At 39.7% G+C, this 14,553-nt stretch overlaps 1 protein-coding gene across 4 annotated transcripts in view; it reads right to left on the bottom strand.

The window, feature by feature from the left end:
• The window catches only part of ELOVL5 (ELOVL fatty acid elongase 5), a 63,369-nt gene that overhangs the window by 18,063 nt on the left and 30,753 nt on the right, over positions 1-14,553 (bottom strand). For 2 of the 4 annotated variants that reach the window (XM_011981293.1, XM_011981294.1), the window contains exons 1-2: positions 10,106-10,177; positions 6,231-6,418 (exon numbers count right to left, since the gene is read on the bottom strand). In XM_011981293.1, the coding sequence (XP_011836683.1) occupies positions 6,231-6,418; positions 10,106-10,163 (246 nt within the window). In that variant the 5' untranslated portion in view covers positions 10,164-10,177. Of the gene's footprint in view, positions 1-2,359; positions 2,441-6,230; positions 6,419-10,105; positions 10,178-14,553 lie in introns of those variants that run through there. The other 2 variants (XM_011981292.1, XM_011981291.1) reach the window with 2 other exon arrangements.

The following is a 14,553-nucleotide window of genomic DNA, read 5'->3' as shown; positions in this document are numbered from 1 at the left end:
ACTAAGATCACTGATGAACATGGCTACACTAAACTGTAGCACACACCACTGCACCTGGCAGCATTTTTACTTTTATCTTTTTTATCTTACGAATAGGGTCTCACTCTGTCACCCAGGCTGGAGTGCAGTGGTGTGGTCATAGCTCACTGTAACCTTGAGCTTCTGGGCACAAGCCATCCTCCCACCTTGGCCTCCCAAGTAGCCAGGACAACAAGCTCAAGCCATGCCTGGCTAGTTTTAAAATTTTTTGTAGAGATAGGATCTTGCTATGTTGCCCAGGCTGGTCTCACACTCCTGGCCTCAAGCAATTCTCTTGCCTCAGCCTCCCAAAGTGCTGGGATTACAGGTGTATACCACTGTGCCGGGCCAGCATTTTAAAATTTAGGTATGTCTACTTTTTTTTTTAGATTTAATGCGATTGCACATTTAATAGACTATAATATAATGTAAACATAACTTTTATATGCACTGGGAAAGCAAAAAAAAAAAAATAGTGTGACTTACTTTATTACAGTACTCATTTTATTGCAGTGATCTGCAACTAAACCTATAATATCTGAGGTATAAAATAACTATTAACATGCTAAATGAAAATGAATTAAATTTTCCTATTAAAAGACAAGAGACTGTCAGATTCAGTCACTAAACCCTTATGCACTTATCTGGTCAAAATACTTACCACATTTGCATAAGGAGATATGTCTTAGAAGATTCTTCGCACACTGCTAATTGAATAACCTGCATAAACCTACAGAGCTGGGTACAGTGGCTCACACCTGTAATCCCAGCACTTTGGGAGGCTGAAGTGGGAGGATCACTTTGACTCCAGAGTTTGAGATTAGCCCAGGCAACATCGTGAGACAATGTTTCTACCAAAAATAAATCAGCCGGGCGTGGTGGCACATGGGCGTGGTGGCACATGCCTGTAGTCCCAGCTAGTTGGGAGGCTGAGGTGGGAGGATGGCTTAAGGCCAGGAGTTCTAGGCCGCAGTGGGTGAGGTATGATCGTGCCACTGTACTCTAGCCCGGGTAACAGGGCCGGATTCTGTCTCAAAAAACGACAACAAAAAACAATCTAACAACCTACATATCCATCCAAAGAAACACTTGCAAAATGGTGTAATAAATTCCAACACTGAAATAATACAAAGCAGTTAAAATGAATTAATTTCTAATTAACTATAATTAGCGTAATTATAATTAACGAATTACATCTATATGACTCAAGATGAATTTGTCAAAATATACTGGCTGGAAAAAATCTATTTGAGAAAGTTTAATTAGTATACCATTCATGTATGGTTTTTAAAAACTATCTTAGAACGTACTATGTATTGTCATGTATACATATATATGTAGTAAAAATATATCCGAGAAAAACTGTACAAAGTTCTGAAGAAGTCTGGAGAGGGACTGTACTTTAGATGCATTTTTGTAATGTTTTCTTATTTAAACAAACAAAAAAAATCAAGCACTTGTTAGGTGCACAGATATCATCTATATAATTTTATTTTAAATATTTTCAAATAGTTCCAAAATTACAATTTAAAATAAAAATTGAAAAGGGGAAGAAAGTTAAGTTTGGATTTATGCCAAGCCAGATGCATCCATCCAGCTATTTGTTTTTCAAAATTACAAAAATTTTTTTTTCAAAATTACATTTTAAATGTTCTGAATATTTTAAAGCACATTCTCTCACACTATTCACAACATACAGTTCTAACCGCAAGGGAGGAAACATACATAGACACTCAAAAAACAATCTTGTGTGTAACTCATGATTTATCTTTGACTGCTAAATAACTTGAAAATGTGGTTCTGACATTTGCTTTTTGTGTGTATATTCTAATACTGAGGATACATTTGGTGGAGTAATCAGCTATAGTAACAATGGGATGAAAAAGATGGGGAAAACACCTTTTCATTCTAGCCTAAGCCAGTGAGTGTCGGTGGCGCAAGGATGGGATGCTAAGGGGCAAATCATGAGAGTACTTTGAAAGGAATGCATCATAGTCCTTGGGAACAATGGGATAGTCAGGTGGGGTGGTTGGGGTTGGGCGGGGGGATCACTCTCTAGAGTTGAATCCTGTCCCTTAGTACGCTCATGGCTTCACAGAGGAATTGGATCCTTGCACACAGTCCTCAAAAGTGAGAAGGAGACTGACAGGCAGGAGAGGGAGTTTTAAGGGGTAGAGCCCAGAAGAATGAAAGAGCCTGGTGTTGCTGTGGTTTGAGTAGAGCTGAGCATAATAGAACGGCTAAGGAAGGCCAGAGTGCCTCCTTCTGAGGAAAGGAGCCAGCCGCCCTTTCAACAGTGTTCCTGGGGGATTCAAAGCCATGTGCACTGCACAACACTGACCCTGTTTCCTGCCAGCTGCTGCTGAATCCAAGGATCAGTGCGTGAGGCACAGGCAGACTGATAGGGGTGCTCCCTTTCAGACTGTAACAAACACAATTAGATCCTCTCTGCTTAGGGTCTAAGAGGTCAGAGGCACAGCAGGAGAAGAGTAGACACATTAAATGGCTTCACATGAGGACACAGCAGCTGCCTAAAAGGGAAACCACCTGTAACACTCTAACAAAGGAGCTGAAAGTGGCTTTGATAGCTCACTGGGTGGGTCAAGGGAAATCTGATCCAGCCAGGTAGATAAGGCAAAGTGAGGGAAAGCCACCGTTTGGCATCATGTATGTAGAGGTTCTCAATTTTGGGACTGCAGACAAGAGAAAAGACACATGCATAGTGTGAAAAATCAGGCTTCTCTTCAGAGGACAAATGCCCTGAATCTTGGGCGGTTGAAAGGCACACAAGATTTTTATGTTTGCTGTAAGGGCATCGTTTTACAAAGCTGAGTAACTAATGCAAACTAAGTTGTTTCTCTTCTATAATTTGGAATTTCATTTCCTAGCCTTCACCATGGACTGTGATATTAGACAACCCCTATTAAGCAAAAGCAAAAAGGATTGCTATAAAGTCCAATACTTCCAAATTAAAATATACCACTAATTCAAATATGCTCCAAATCAGGGATCTATGACATTTTCCTGGAAATAAACACTAAAGTTAATGAGATAATGAGAAGTAATACCTCTTCTCTCCTTTTAATTTTGTTTCTATCAAGTGCACAAACTATGAGCAAGTCTATATTCCTTCTACAGTTTAAACTCAGTTTCACAGTTTTAAAACTGTGATTTAGTTATTTTCCTTCCAGTAAATTTAAAGTTTCAGTGACCCCCTTTCATTTCCTTCTGATCATCTCCCTTCTTTCAAGACTTCTTCCTATTGGCCAGATGTAGTGGCTCAAGTCTGTAATCCCAGCACTTTGGGAGGCAGAGGTAGGTGGATTGCTTGAGCCTAGGAGTTCAAGACCAGCCTGGACAACATGATGAAACTTTGTCTTTATGAAAAATGCAAAAATTAGCTAGACGTGGTGGCATGCTCCTGTAGTCCCGACCACTTGGGAGGCTGAGGTGGAAGATCACTTGAGCCCAGGAGGCGAGATGCAGTGAGCACCAATGCACTCCAGCCTGGGCAACAGTGAGACCCAGTCTCAAACAAACAAAAAAACCCCTGCTTCTTCCTGTCTCCTTTAAGTGACAGTTAATTTTATTTGTATTAATCTAGAACTTGCTAAAGCAGCTGTGAAATTATGCCACAGAATAAACAAAAATACAAAAGACTGCTTATTTAAAAAATTCTTTCAAGCCCCGAATATGCAGATAAGCAGGAAGGTAAATAAAAACTACAATAATGATCATTATAGGTGTGGGACCACAGAAGAATGGCTCTATCTCCCGGGACATTCCTCTAAAATGAGGAGCCCCCTGGGGCTTCATGATATCCTCAGTTGGTTTCATTGTAAAACTCCATGACTGCCCTTCTGTGTCTTAACATTCAATTGAGTAGAAATGCTAAGTATAAAAAGAAAAATGGCCAGGCACAGTGACTCATGCCTGTAATCCCTGCACTTTGGGAGGCTGAGGGGGGTGGATCACCTGAGGTCAGGAGTTCAAGACCAGACTGGCCAACATGGTGAAACCCCGTCTCTATTAAAAATACAAAAAATTAGACAGAAGTGGTGGCGCATGCCTGTAGTTTCAACTACTAGGGAGGCTGAGGCAACAGAATCACTTGAACCCGGGAAGTGGAGGTTGCAGTGAGCCGAGATGGCGCCACTGTACTCCAGCCTGGGCGACAAGAGTGAAACTCGGTCTCAAAACAAACAGAAAAACGTGTAGCTAAAATGATATTCAAAGCTTGAAAAACGACACATAATAATGGAATTACTGATGGGTTTTACATATGTACAGGAGAAAACTCGGACAAAAATCAAATGTGAGTAACATCAACTTGGGCATATCTGATCTGGATAGCTTTTTGTAAACTTGATTTAATTTAAGGAAACACTGCCTCTTCGCCTATTACCTATGTACTCTAAACTGTGAGTTAAAAACGTAGTTTCCCTATTCTGTATATTTCTTAAATTTCTGTATTCAGTGCTTAGTCACTGCTCAAAGTCTTCTGTTCTCACCAAGCTATCAGAGGAAAATCTATACTTTCTATTACGATGTGTTCAGAACCTCCCACATCCACTCAGATGCACACAGCTGTAATTGATACAGCATTTTCCTTCTTCTCTTTAGCAGGAAATTATCTGTTTAAGAGAGGATAAATAATGAAATTATAGCTATATTTCTAGGGCTTAAGAAACATATAAGGCAAATGCTTAAGTTCTCTAACAATCATATGAAATATTTTTCTCTATAATATTGTTATGTATAATAATAAACTCTATTAGAGTTCTCTTAAAGACATGGCTCATCAATTATGGAAAAGTAAACAGTTCACTCGGAGAAACCTGACAGCTTGCTTTGGTTTTGTCCCTTGAACACAGAGATGTGCACAGTGCTGGGGCCAGGAGTCATTCCTTCCTGTGCACTTCCCCTGCCTCCAGTCCTGAACTCTCCATCTTGGAGGCTAATTAAACTGCCTTCATTCTAGAATAGGACAGAAAAAAAAGCAAAAAAGGAGTTGTAAGCATTTCTTGGAGTGTCAAGTATAAAAGCAATGCTAGGAGCATCTACTATTCTAGTCAGAATATCTGTACCTTGGCTTATGAAACATACATAGGAGAACAAGACACAGATATCCCACAGCTGCAACACCTCTGATAATCAAATACGCCTGCACATGCCCACACTCCTGCACACCACCACATGTGGCCAGGGAGACACCATCACAGCCTGAGGCTGATGGAGAATTCATTTTGTCCCCTGAACTCTAAGATTCATGTTTATATCTCTCCTTTTCCTCCCGCATCTACCTTCTTCTTTACTACTGCTTGAAGAACTAAAACCAAAATGAAACACTATACAGGAGTGCCTGAACATTTGTTTTATACAGGGCTTAATTCTCTGGAAGAGTTAGAAATAGGTTGGTGTTGTAAGAATGAAAAATGAGTAGGCCTTCCCAGAAAAATGTACACAAACTGCTTACCACTGGAGGGCAGCTTTCCTCCCCCTTTTAGCTTTAAAGGCTATAGTGTTACCCCTTCAAAACAGGGAGAAGAGAAGGGTTGATTCTGATTTTTCTTTCATTTTTATGCTATAACATTTGCCTCTGAGATCATCAAATGTGATTTTCAACATTGCAGTGATATAAAAGAAATAACTGGGCCTGAACTCACACAGACAATTCAAAACCTAAATGCAGATCTCAACAGTCACACTCCTCTTAGTTTTTAAAAAACAACTGAGATTTGACAAGTTATCCGTTCACAGAGGGTGATGTGCCACAAAACATACCAAACACAAGTACCACCCACTTCCTTCCTCCCCTACCTTCAAACAAGAAGCAGGCATTTATTAAATGCTTAATAATAAAACGCTTTCACATGTGTTTTTCTTCACATTTCGTTCATTTTCCAATCTGTATTTTGCTTGCATAACAGTATTTCTGAAAATATTTTAGTTTTGAATATCATACGAAACACAACAAAACAATCAATAACAAAGGTTTCTATTTTAGATATTCTAGAAGGCATACTTGTACAAACAATTCTGACATTTTGAAAAATCGAATTTTGAAACACACTCAAAATGCATTAAGATACTTGCTTGCCCAGTTGTCTCTATACCCCGAGGGGCCACCTTTCCTCATTTAGGAATACAATTTAGGACAGCAAGATGAGTGCATTTAAGTGAGAGGAAGACTGTGGTAACCTTTGACTTACCTCACAGAACATATAGAGAGACAGCAGTGTGAGTCCAAGGTTATACACCACTAAAATCCCCCGGCAAGAGAATGGCTGTTTATTCCTCATGTATTTTGGTCCCAGCCATACAATTAGTAAATATATGACAGAGCAGATAAATGTGGGTATATAATTGTCCAGAAGAAACCATCCTTTTACTCTAGTATCTGAAAAATAAAAAAATTTAATGATATATAAAAATAATCACAACTTTTCAAACGTTGAAAACATTTATCTAACCATGATGATATAAAAGTTACCTGATATTCATGTTCCTAATTCCAATAAAGCAACCAGGAGAGAAGGCATGGATTTTCAATACATATCAAACAAGGTGAAGCTCCTTGTTACATGCTCTGAATAACAATGTATTATTCATGATTTTTGCTAAGTAAAATCATAATAAAAATATTCTTTCCAAAGAATTTAAGAAGAAAACAAGGAGAAGGCTACATTTCCCATTAACTGGATTTATTAACCAGGTTTACCAGATTACACATAGGGTAATGAAACCCAAGAAATGGCAGTCATTGAACTCCAGTCCTCCATCTCAGCCACATGTCAGTTAGCAAGTGTGGCCAGCATATGCAGACTCAGAAAACGCGCTGCTTAGCCAGGTTAGTGAAACTGGCACTAATTAGGAAGGCAGTCTTTGCTATGAGTGTAATGGTCAACAGCAGAGAGGACAATTATTTAAACACAAAACAAGGGCTGGGTGTGGTGGTTCATGCCTGTAATCCCAGCACTTTGGTAGACCGGGGAGAGCAGATTACCTGAAGTCAGGACTTCGAGACCAGCCTGGCCCACATGGCAAAACCCTGTCTCTACTAAAAATACAAAAATTACCCAGGCATGGTGGTGCGCACCTGTAATCCCAGCTACTTGGGAGGCTGAGGTGGGAGAATCGCTTGAAATTGGGAGGCGGAGGCTGCAGTGAGCTGAGATCATATCACTGCACCCCAGCCTGGGCAACAGAGTGAGACTTCATATCAAAAATGAAAATAAAAACAAAACAAAACATGAAGGTGAAGCAGCAATGATCAGATAAGTGCCTATTTAAAGTGTAGTATTTAACAAACTGAGGAGTAGTAGCATGAGAGAGAAGACCTAGGCAGATCCAGAGGAGCTACTGGTATAGGAAGGGTCTCCTCTGCCCCCATTTCTTTTCTTAGGCAGGGAGGAGGGAGAGGGAAACAGGTCAGCTGCCAGCAGCAAACTGACAACCTCTTCTTGGATGGCGGGAAACTCCTTGGCAGCCAGAGCCCCTAGGTGTTATGTGTTCCCTGATTCAGCTTCGTACTCTGGTTGACCCCAGGAAGCTACCTCTGAAGCATGCTCCCCTTTGAACCCTGTTATGATGATCCCCGAAAACCTGTGGCTCCTCAATCTTAACTACCCACCAAGGCTCACAACTCCAGAGCTTGAGACACATGTAGCATTCACCTGCTATGTCTTCAGAGAAGCAGCAGTTGGGAGGATAGCCTTTGCCCTTTAATTTTTTAATTATTCATTTATTTATTTATTTTGAGACAATCTCACTCTGTCGCCCAGGCTGCAGTGCAGTGGCGTGATCTCGGCTCACTGCAACCTCTGCCTCTAGGGTTCAAGCGATTCTCCTCCAGGAGAATGTGATTCAGCCTCCAGAGTAGCTGGGACTATAGGCGCACAGCACCACCCCCGGTTAATTTTTGTAATTTTAGTAGAGATCAGGTTTCACCATATTGGTCAGGCTGGTCTCGAACTCCTGAACTTAGGTGACCCACCTGCCTCGGCCTCCCAAAGTACTGGGATTACAGGAGTGAGCCCAGCTCTGCCCTATGACCCCTCCCAGGCTGGACCATCTTGCTACTCCCTCCGGTTGTTTTTGCCTTGATTCACAGAACAAGAACAGGCTCAATAAAGCATATGTCCACATGGGGAACTGTCAGTCAGTCTTCCTTTCTTGCACTGTACACACTAAACTTACCCAGCGTTTCTCTCATGGCTTGCTTTCTTTGGCATCAGAGGGACATGTCCCCCACACCCTCCCCACTAGTTATGCTATGGTAACAGAGGGTGTTACTGTCAGTCCGGCAGAACTGGTTGTTCTTAGAAGTCATTCAGGGAAATGGCTGGCCCCAGGGACTTTAAGGGGATGCTTAACACCTTTTGTTCTCAGCTTTGGGCCTTGGCTGTCAATTTTAAGAAAACCAGTTCCCACTTAGCAACTAACATGAGACTGTTACATATTTTGTATGAACATATATATCACGAACAATAAATACACACAAATCTCCCTCTTTTTTAAACTTAAACCTCTGATTTACACTTTGCTTTATTCATTTTCCCACAAATATTCATCTTTCCAAACTGGCACATATTCATCCTCCCACACTGAAGAGTGCTTCCCAGGCACCTGATCCGAATTCCAGCCCCACGTAGAGAATCCTTAGGATCTAGTCAATCTGTGGTGGTCCTAACTCCCTCTCTGGTGACTGGTTCAGGCAGGGGCATATAAAGCAATTGTGGCCAGTGAGTTTTGAGGGATGACAGCTGGCAAAGAGCTCTGGGAAACGGCTTCCTTATGCTTAAAACCACACAAATGAAACATTTTTTCTTCTTCCTCTGAATGTGCTGCTTGGAGCTGCTGCAGCCATCCTACAACTGTGTGAGGTGGGGGACCCATTCTGAGGACAGAGCTGCTGATACCTGGAAGTGGCAAAGTAGAAAATGACAAGAACAAGGATCCTTGGTTACATCATACAGCCCCTGAAATAACTATGGAACTGCCCCACCTGGTAATGCAAGCTAATAATTTTCATTATTATTTTAGCCATTTAGAGTTGGATTTTTTGTCCCTTACCGCTAAAGTAAGGCACTATCTCAAACCAAGCACACACAGATGGATTTAGAACTTATTCTTTTTTGTTCAACTGGCCATACACTAATTTACATAACCTGTCCCCTACTGACAGGCATCCAGATGATTCCTTGAAAAACAATGCTGTACTGAGATCCCGATACGCATCACTGCATAACTGCATAACTGATCAAGGCTAGCCATAGGATAAAGTATGAGGAGTAGAATGGCTAGGTAAAAGGACATGTGCATTTTAATTCCAACAGAAGGCAAAACAGCCTTTCAGAGAGGTTGTACCCATTTTGACTCTTTCTCCATGCCTTCACTATTACCACAGGTGGCATGAAACCTATTATTTCATCTCTGCCATACTAACAGATTAAGTCCTTTTGTTACTTCTTTTGTATTTTAAAAATCATGAGAAACTGAGATTCTTTTTGTCTGTTTAAAAGCCATTTCTAGTTTTTCTGTGAATCTTTCTGTGAGCCTAAGAAGTTCTTTCTTACAGAAAAGACTTTAAAGACATTTACAGATGACATCAAAAGAAGGCAATATGGAGCTGATTTACTTTTTAAAAGATACAGCAAGTAAAGTTCAGGTGCATATTTACCAGTGAGTTAACACGATATGAAATGAGAAGACCTTAAAAAGCATAAATTAAAATTGTAAAAGCGGACGAGTTTTAAACTCCTACTGCACCTCTGCATTTTGGAAATTAGTTTTTCTTAGAGACTGCCAAGAATTGAGAAAAACATGCCACCAGTAATGGTGAAATCTATAGTATTCTCCGGCTACAAGCTTTACAGCATATTTTTAAACTCCAGTTAAAGTCAACAGAGGACCAGCCACAGCAGGTGTCTCTGTCAGAGACTTCTCCAAATCCCTTGTTATCCAGGATAAAGTTTTGGACTTATCATAGAAAATACTAACATGTTCTAGTATCTCCTCATGCAATATTTACAAGTGACTAGGGAGTGAGGCCGCAGAAGGTAAGCAAAGCCAAAAACCACCTTACCTCGGGGGCCAAGCAATGCCTTGAAATAGGTACTAAGTGATGCATCAAAATGTTCCATTTTAAAACCTATTAAGAAAAAAAAAAAGATACTGATTACTCTCTACTCAAAATGTTTTTTATACAATATTTTTTTCATAAAAGAATAAATTCTTTTCAACGAATATGCCACGGACAAAGTTCAGTTCAGTTCCATAGCTTAAAAGAATTTTTTTAACTCACAAAAGTGACTTCTGTGCTAGATCTCAGTTGAAGAATAAAAGGAAAGACATGATTCTGTGAATTCACTTTATAAATGAAATGCCAGTTTTCTGAATTTCTTTTCTCAGTTCCATAAAAACTCTTGCCGTGAAGCTGAAATCTCAGTGGGGAAAAAAGTGGAACTAACTGGAATGAGAGGTGGCAGACAGGAAAAGATCCTGTCTGGGCAACAACTGAGGACTTGAGGTAAGACAAGAAAGAGCCATATCAGGGAACAGAATGCCACAGTGATGAGACAGTTTTTTCCGCTTGTTACTTTTATCAATTATTATTTTACAGTACTTCATGTCTACAGTAAAAAACTTCAAATATTAAAAATGAAAAAAGGGGCAAAAATCTCATTACTTCCCTCAACCGCAATCACCAAGCCATGCATCACAAGGAACCTAATGGTAACATTTCTTCAGCATACTTCCAGCGATTTCTCCTCTTTTGAGCACAAAGAGGTCATGCTAATGGATGTTTTCACAATTGTGGGTTGCAACCCATTAGTAGATGATCATGTCAAGTTAGCATTAAAAATAATAATTGATCATAATAAAGAATCAGAATGCTTTGCTCTTAGTGAGAATGAATATAGTTTCATAAAACTTTAGTTTTATTATATCATATTTATAAGTATAATATACTCAGCTGTGATGTAAAATATATTCTTACCGTGGGGATCACAGTTAAAAAAAACTTTAAAAAACACTATTATATATAGAAGTGTGTATATATTACTTGCTTATTTTCACTTAATAAAACATCTTGGAGATACCAGTTAAAGATTTACCTCCATCTTCCAAGATTCTGTAGCTCCCAACCTTTCCCAATTTAAGATTTATATTTAGAGGGTAGCTAATCAACTTTTCATAAGCATACTGACTAGATTTTCTATATTAAAGACATACATTTTCAACTTTCCTGGCCATTGTTCTTACAGGAATAATCATCAATATTATAACTTCCAAGGGCAAGGCAGAATTGATTTTATTAACTAAGCTCTTAATCATTTAGCAACACTTCTCTTCCTTGGCTTGCGACACTGAAGCGTATATATTCTCTGGCTAATTTTAAATTACTTTATCCATGAAATTATCTAATGGTTGTAGTAGTTACAATTAAGTCAATCCAGATAAGAAGGGACGTAGAGACAGGAGGAGCCATCAATGACACTTTCAAAGTAGTTAACAGGGTTCTCTCCTGACAGCTTTCCTGCCCAAGGGGGATTGGGGAGGGTGCTGACACCAATTCATGGCTGGAAATGAAGGCACCAGCTCCCCATCTGTCCCATCTGCCAATAACCAGGTCAGCCACCTTTGCCTCTCAATAGTTACACAACCTTAGCACAAGGTCACTTCTGCAATCCAACAATTAAAATTTTAACATACAGTAGTCGCCTCTTAATCCACGGTTTTGCCTTCTGAGATTTCAATTACCTGCAATCAACCACAGCCTGAAAATACTAGGTGGGAAATTCCAGAAATAAACAATTCATAAGTTATAGATTGCACACTGTTCTGAACAACGTGATGAAATCTCCTGCAGTCCCACTCCATCCTGCCTGGGAAAGGAATCATCTCTTTGTCCAGCATATCCTCACTGTAGACACTTCTTCACCCTTGAGTCATTTTGTAACCTTCTGGGTTATCAAATCAACTGCCTCAGGATCGCAGTGCTCATGTTCAGATAATTTTTATTTTACTTAATTGTTCTATTTTATTATTGTTGTTGTTAATCTCTTACTTTGCCTAATTTACAAAGTAAACTTTATTACAGGTATATATGCATAGGAAAAAACCCACTATATACAATATAGTGTTTGGTACTATCTGCAGATTTAGGCTTCCATTCTAGGGGTCTTAGAATGTACTCCCTGACGATGAGGGGGTACTAATGTACTGTATTCTTAAGAAAGGCCATTTTTGTCCTAAGCCATCTTCCTGCCCTAGACTGAACCACTTCAGGAGAGACAAGAAATTCTAGAAAATCCTGGTGCTGAAGAGAACAGGTTTAGCCTTACGTTTCGTAAAGAGAATTCCTCTTTAAAACACAGTTAAATAAGAAATGTTTTATCTTTTAAAGGCTATAAAAGTTCTGCCCGAGGTGGGTTCAGGAAGGGCACTGGCTAAAAGATAATTTGGCTATGTCTATTTTTTCAACATCTATTGAAAATCATCTAGAAAATCCAAGTTTTGGAAGACAACCATCATGATTTTGTAACATTGAAATCACACTAACACAATTTAATTTCATCTATGATGTATGGTGGGCCATGTATATCAAGGTCACAGGGTTCCCTGCTCCCCACTGGCTGCATCCCAAACAGCCAAATCAAAGGAAGTCAGAAGGAACAAGGTCATAAAGGCTATGACTAATGGACTGAATAACTGATGGACAAGCTGCTCACTGGGGACAGATACCTTCCTCCAAGGCATTTTAAAACCTAGATTCCATTACCTAATGGGTAATATTAACTTACTTACTTATGGGTCATATTAAATGTACAATAATCAGGTATTAAGCATGAAGGGACTTTAAGCAGGTTCAATGCTAGACTCTTTATAAGAAACTAGGGTTCGAAACCCCCCTATTTTTTTTCACTTATTAGCAACGTGACCTTGGACAAGTTATTTAATCTTTCTGAAAAATGGGGAAAAGACCAAAGTAACTGCCTTTAAGTTTAAGAAGATTAAATAAGGTAATATAAATAAGGCCCTTACAGCAGTGTGTGGCATGTAGGAAGCCCTCAATAGATGTTTCTGAATGTATGTCTGCCACAGGATTGGCTCCATGATGAATACTGTCAACCACCCACGGCTGTCTCTGCTTCTCAGCAGGGGCACTGCTGGCATTCCAGTGGAAACAATCAATGTCCTGTGCATTGTGGATCATTAATTGTCCTTGGTCCCTGTCCACTAAATGCCATCAGTGAGCCCCAACCATTCTGACAACCCACAATGTCCACTTGTATGTCCTAACACACCCCTAGAGAGACAGCAAGAGAAGGTGGGGACAAGGCAGGGGTGGGGGGCAGCTGATAATATATCAAGAGAGGAACTTGCCAGAAACAGATATTACCCAAACATGAAAGACAAAACTAAAAGGAATATACTAATTAAATACACAAATATCTAGCACCTACTGTATATTAATGCAAAGGATTGCCAAAATAGGGATAAACATAAAGGAGCATACCTGGTGACCTAGAAAAAATCAGACATTCATAACGGGGAAAAGAGTCAGATACAGTAAAGCAAAAACAAAATCCAGTTTGCAAATGAGCAGACAGTAGAATGATGCATACGAATATAAGCTGAATATATGTTTAAAACCATGCTGTAACAAAATTCAAATGACAGTATTCTGAGATCAAACAGGAGGAATATGTCTAACAAAAATAAGGGAATCAATCATTTTACTTTTTAATTAAGAGATCTTTCAGAGGGCTGTAGCCAGGGTCAGTTTCTATGTAAGGAGGAAATAGAGAAGCTAGAAACAAGAGTGAAGAAATGTTTCAAAGTGAAAATACAGATTGGTGGGGCAGGAGTGGAGAGGGATAACAGCAGTGGCCCCGGAAAAAAATGAAGCCCAGGAATTGCGATAAATGACCTATTACCATAAGGACAAATGCCTAGGACATAGTCCAGTTTGAGAATCTAGGCTAACATCATGGCAACAGAAAAGCAGCTTGATTAAACATAAGGTAAAATTTCAGTCCAAGAGTACTGAACCAGCAGCAGGCTACCAAAAGAGACTGTGGAATTTAGTATTTGGAGATATTGAAGAATCCTGTTACAAGCCATCTGTCCCAAATAATCTGAGTCTAAACCATCTTGAACAGAGGCCCTGCGGAAGCTGGCAGGCACAGGAGCACTCTTTCGACTTCATAAAATGAAACGTGTTCTCTACAAAAGCACATGCAAGAAACAATTTTTGTCAAAAACGGTACATCTGTTCTTAGACTGCATTTCTTCTCGGCTTGAGAATTTTTCTCCTAGGTTTGCAGAACTTTTCACAATCAAACTTAGGAATATACTGAAATAGCCAGCAAAACATTCTCTAAAAGAACAGATACATGGGAGGAAATGATAATTTTCAAATTATTGTTCCTGCTTATTGTTTCTGAAATGACTACAGTGAAAAGGGAGAAGGGGTAGGTAGAGGTAGCCCCTGGACAACGGGCCCTATCAGAAGAGTCCTGATCC

This window comes from Mandrillus leucophaeus, unplaced genomic scaffold (genome assembly GCF_000951045.1).
Source record: "Mandrillus leucophaeus isolate KB7577 unplaced genomic scaffold, Mleu.le_1.0 Scaffold223, whole genome shotgun sequence".
Classification (NCBI taxonomy): Eukaryota; Metazoa; Chordata; class Mammalia; order Primates; family Cercopithecidae; genus Mandrillus; species Mandrillus leucophaeus.
The sequence above is the reverse complement of the archived record's forward strand: the minus strand, read 5'-3'. Positions and strand labels throughout refer to the sequence as shown.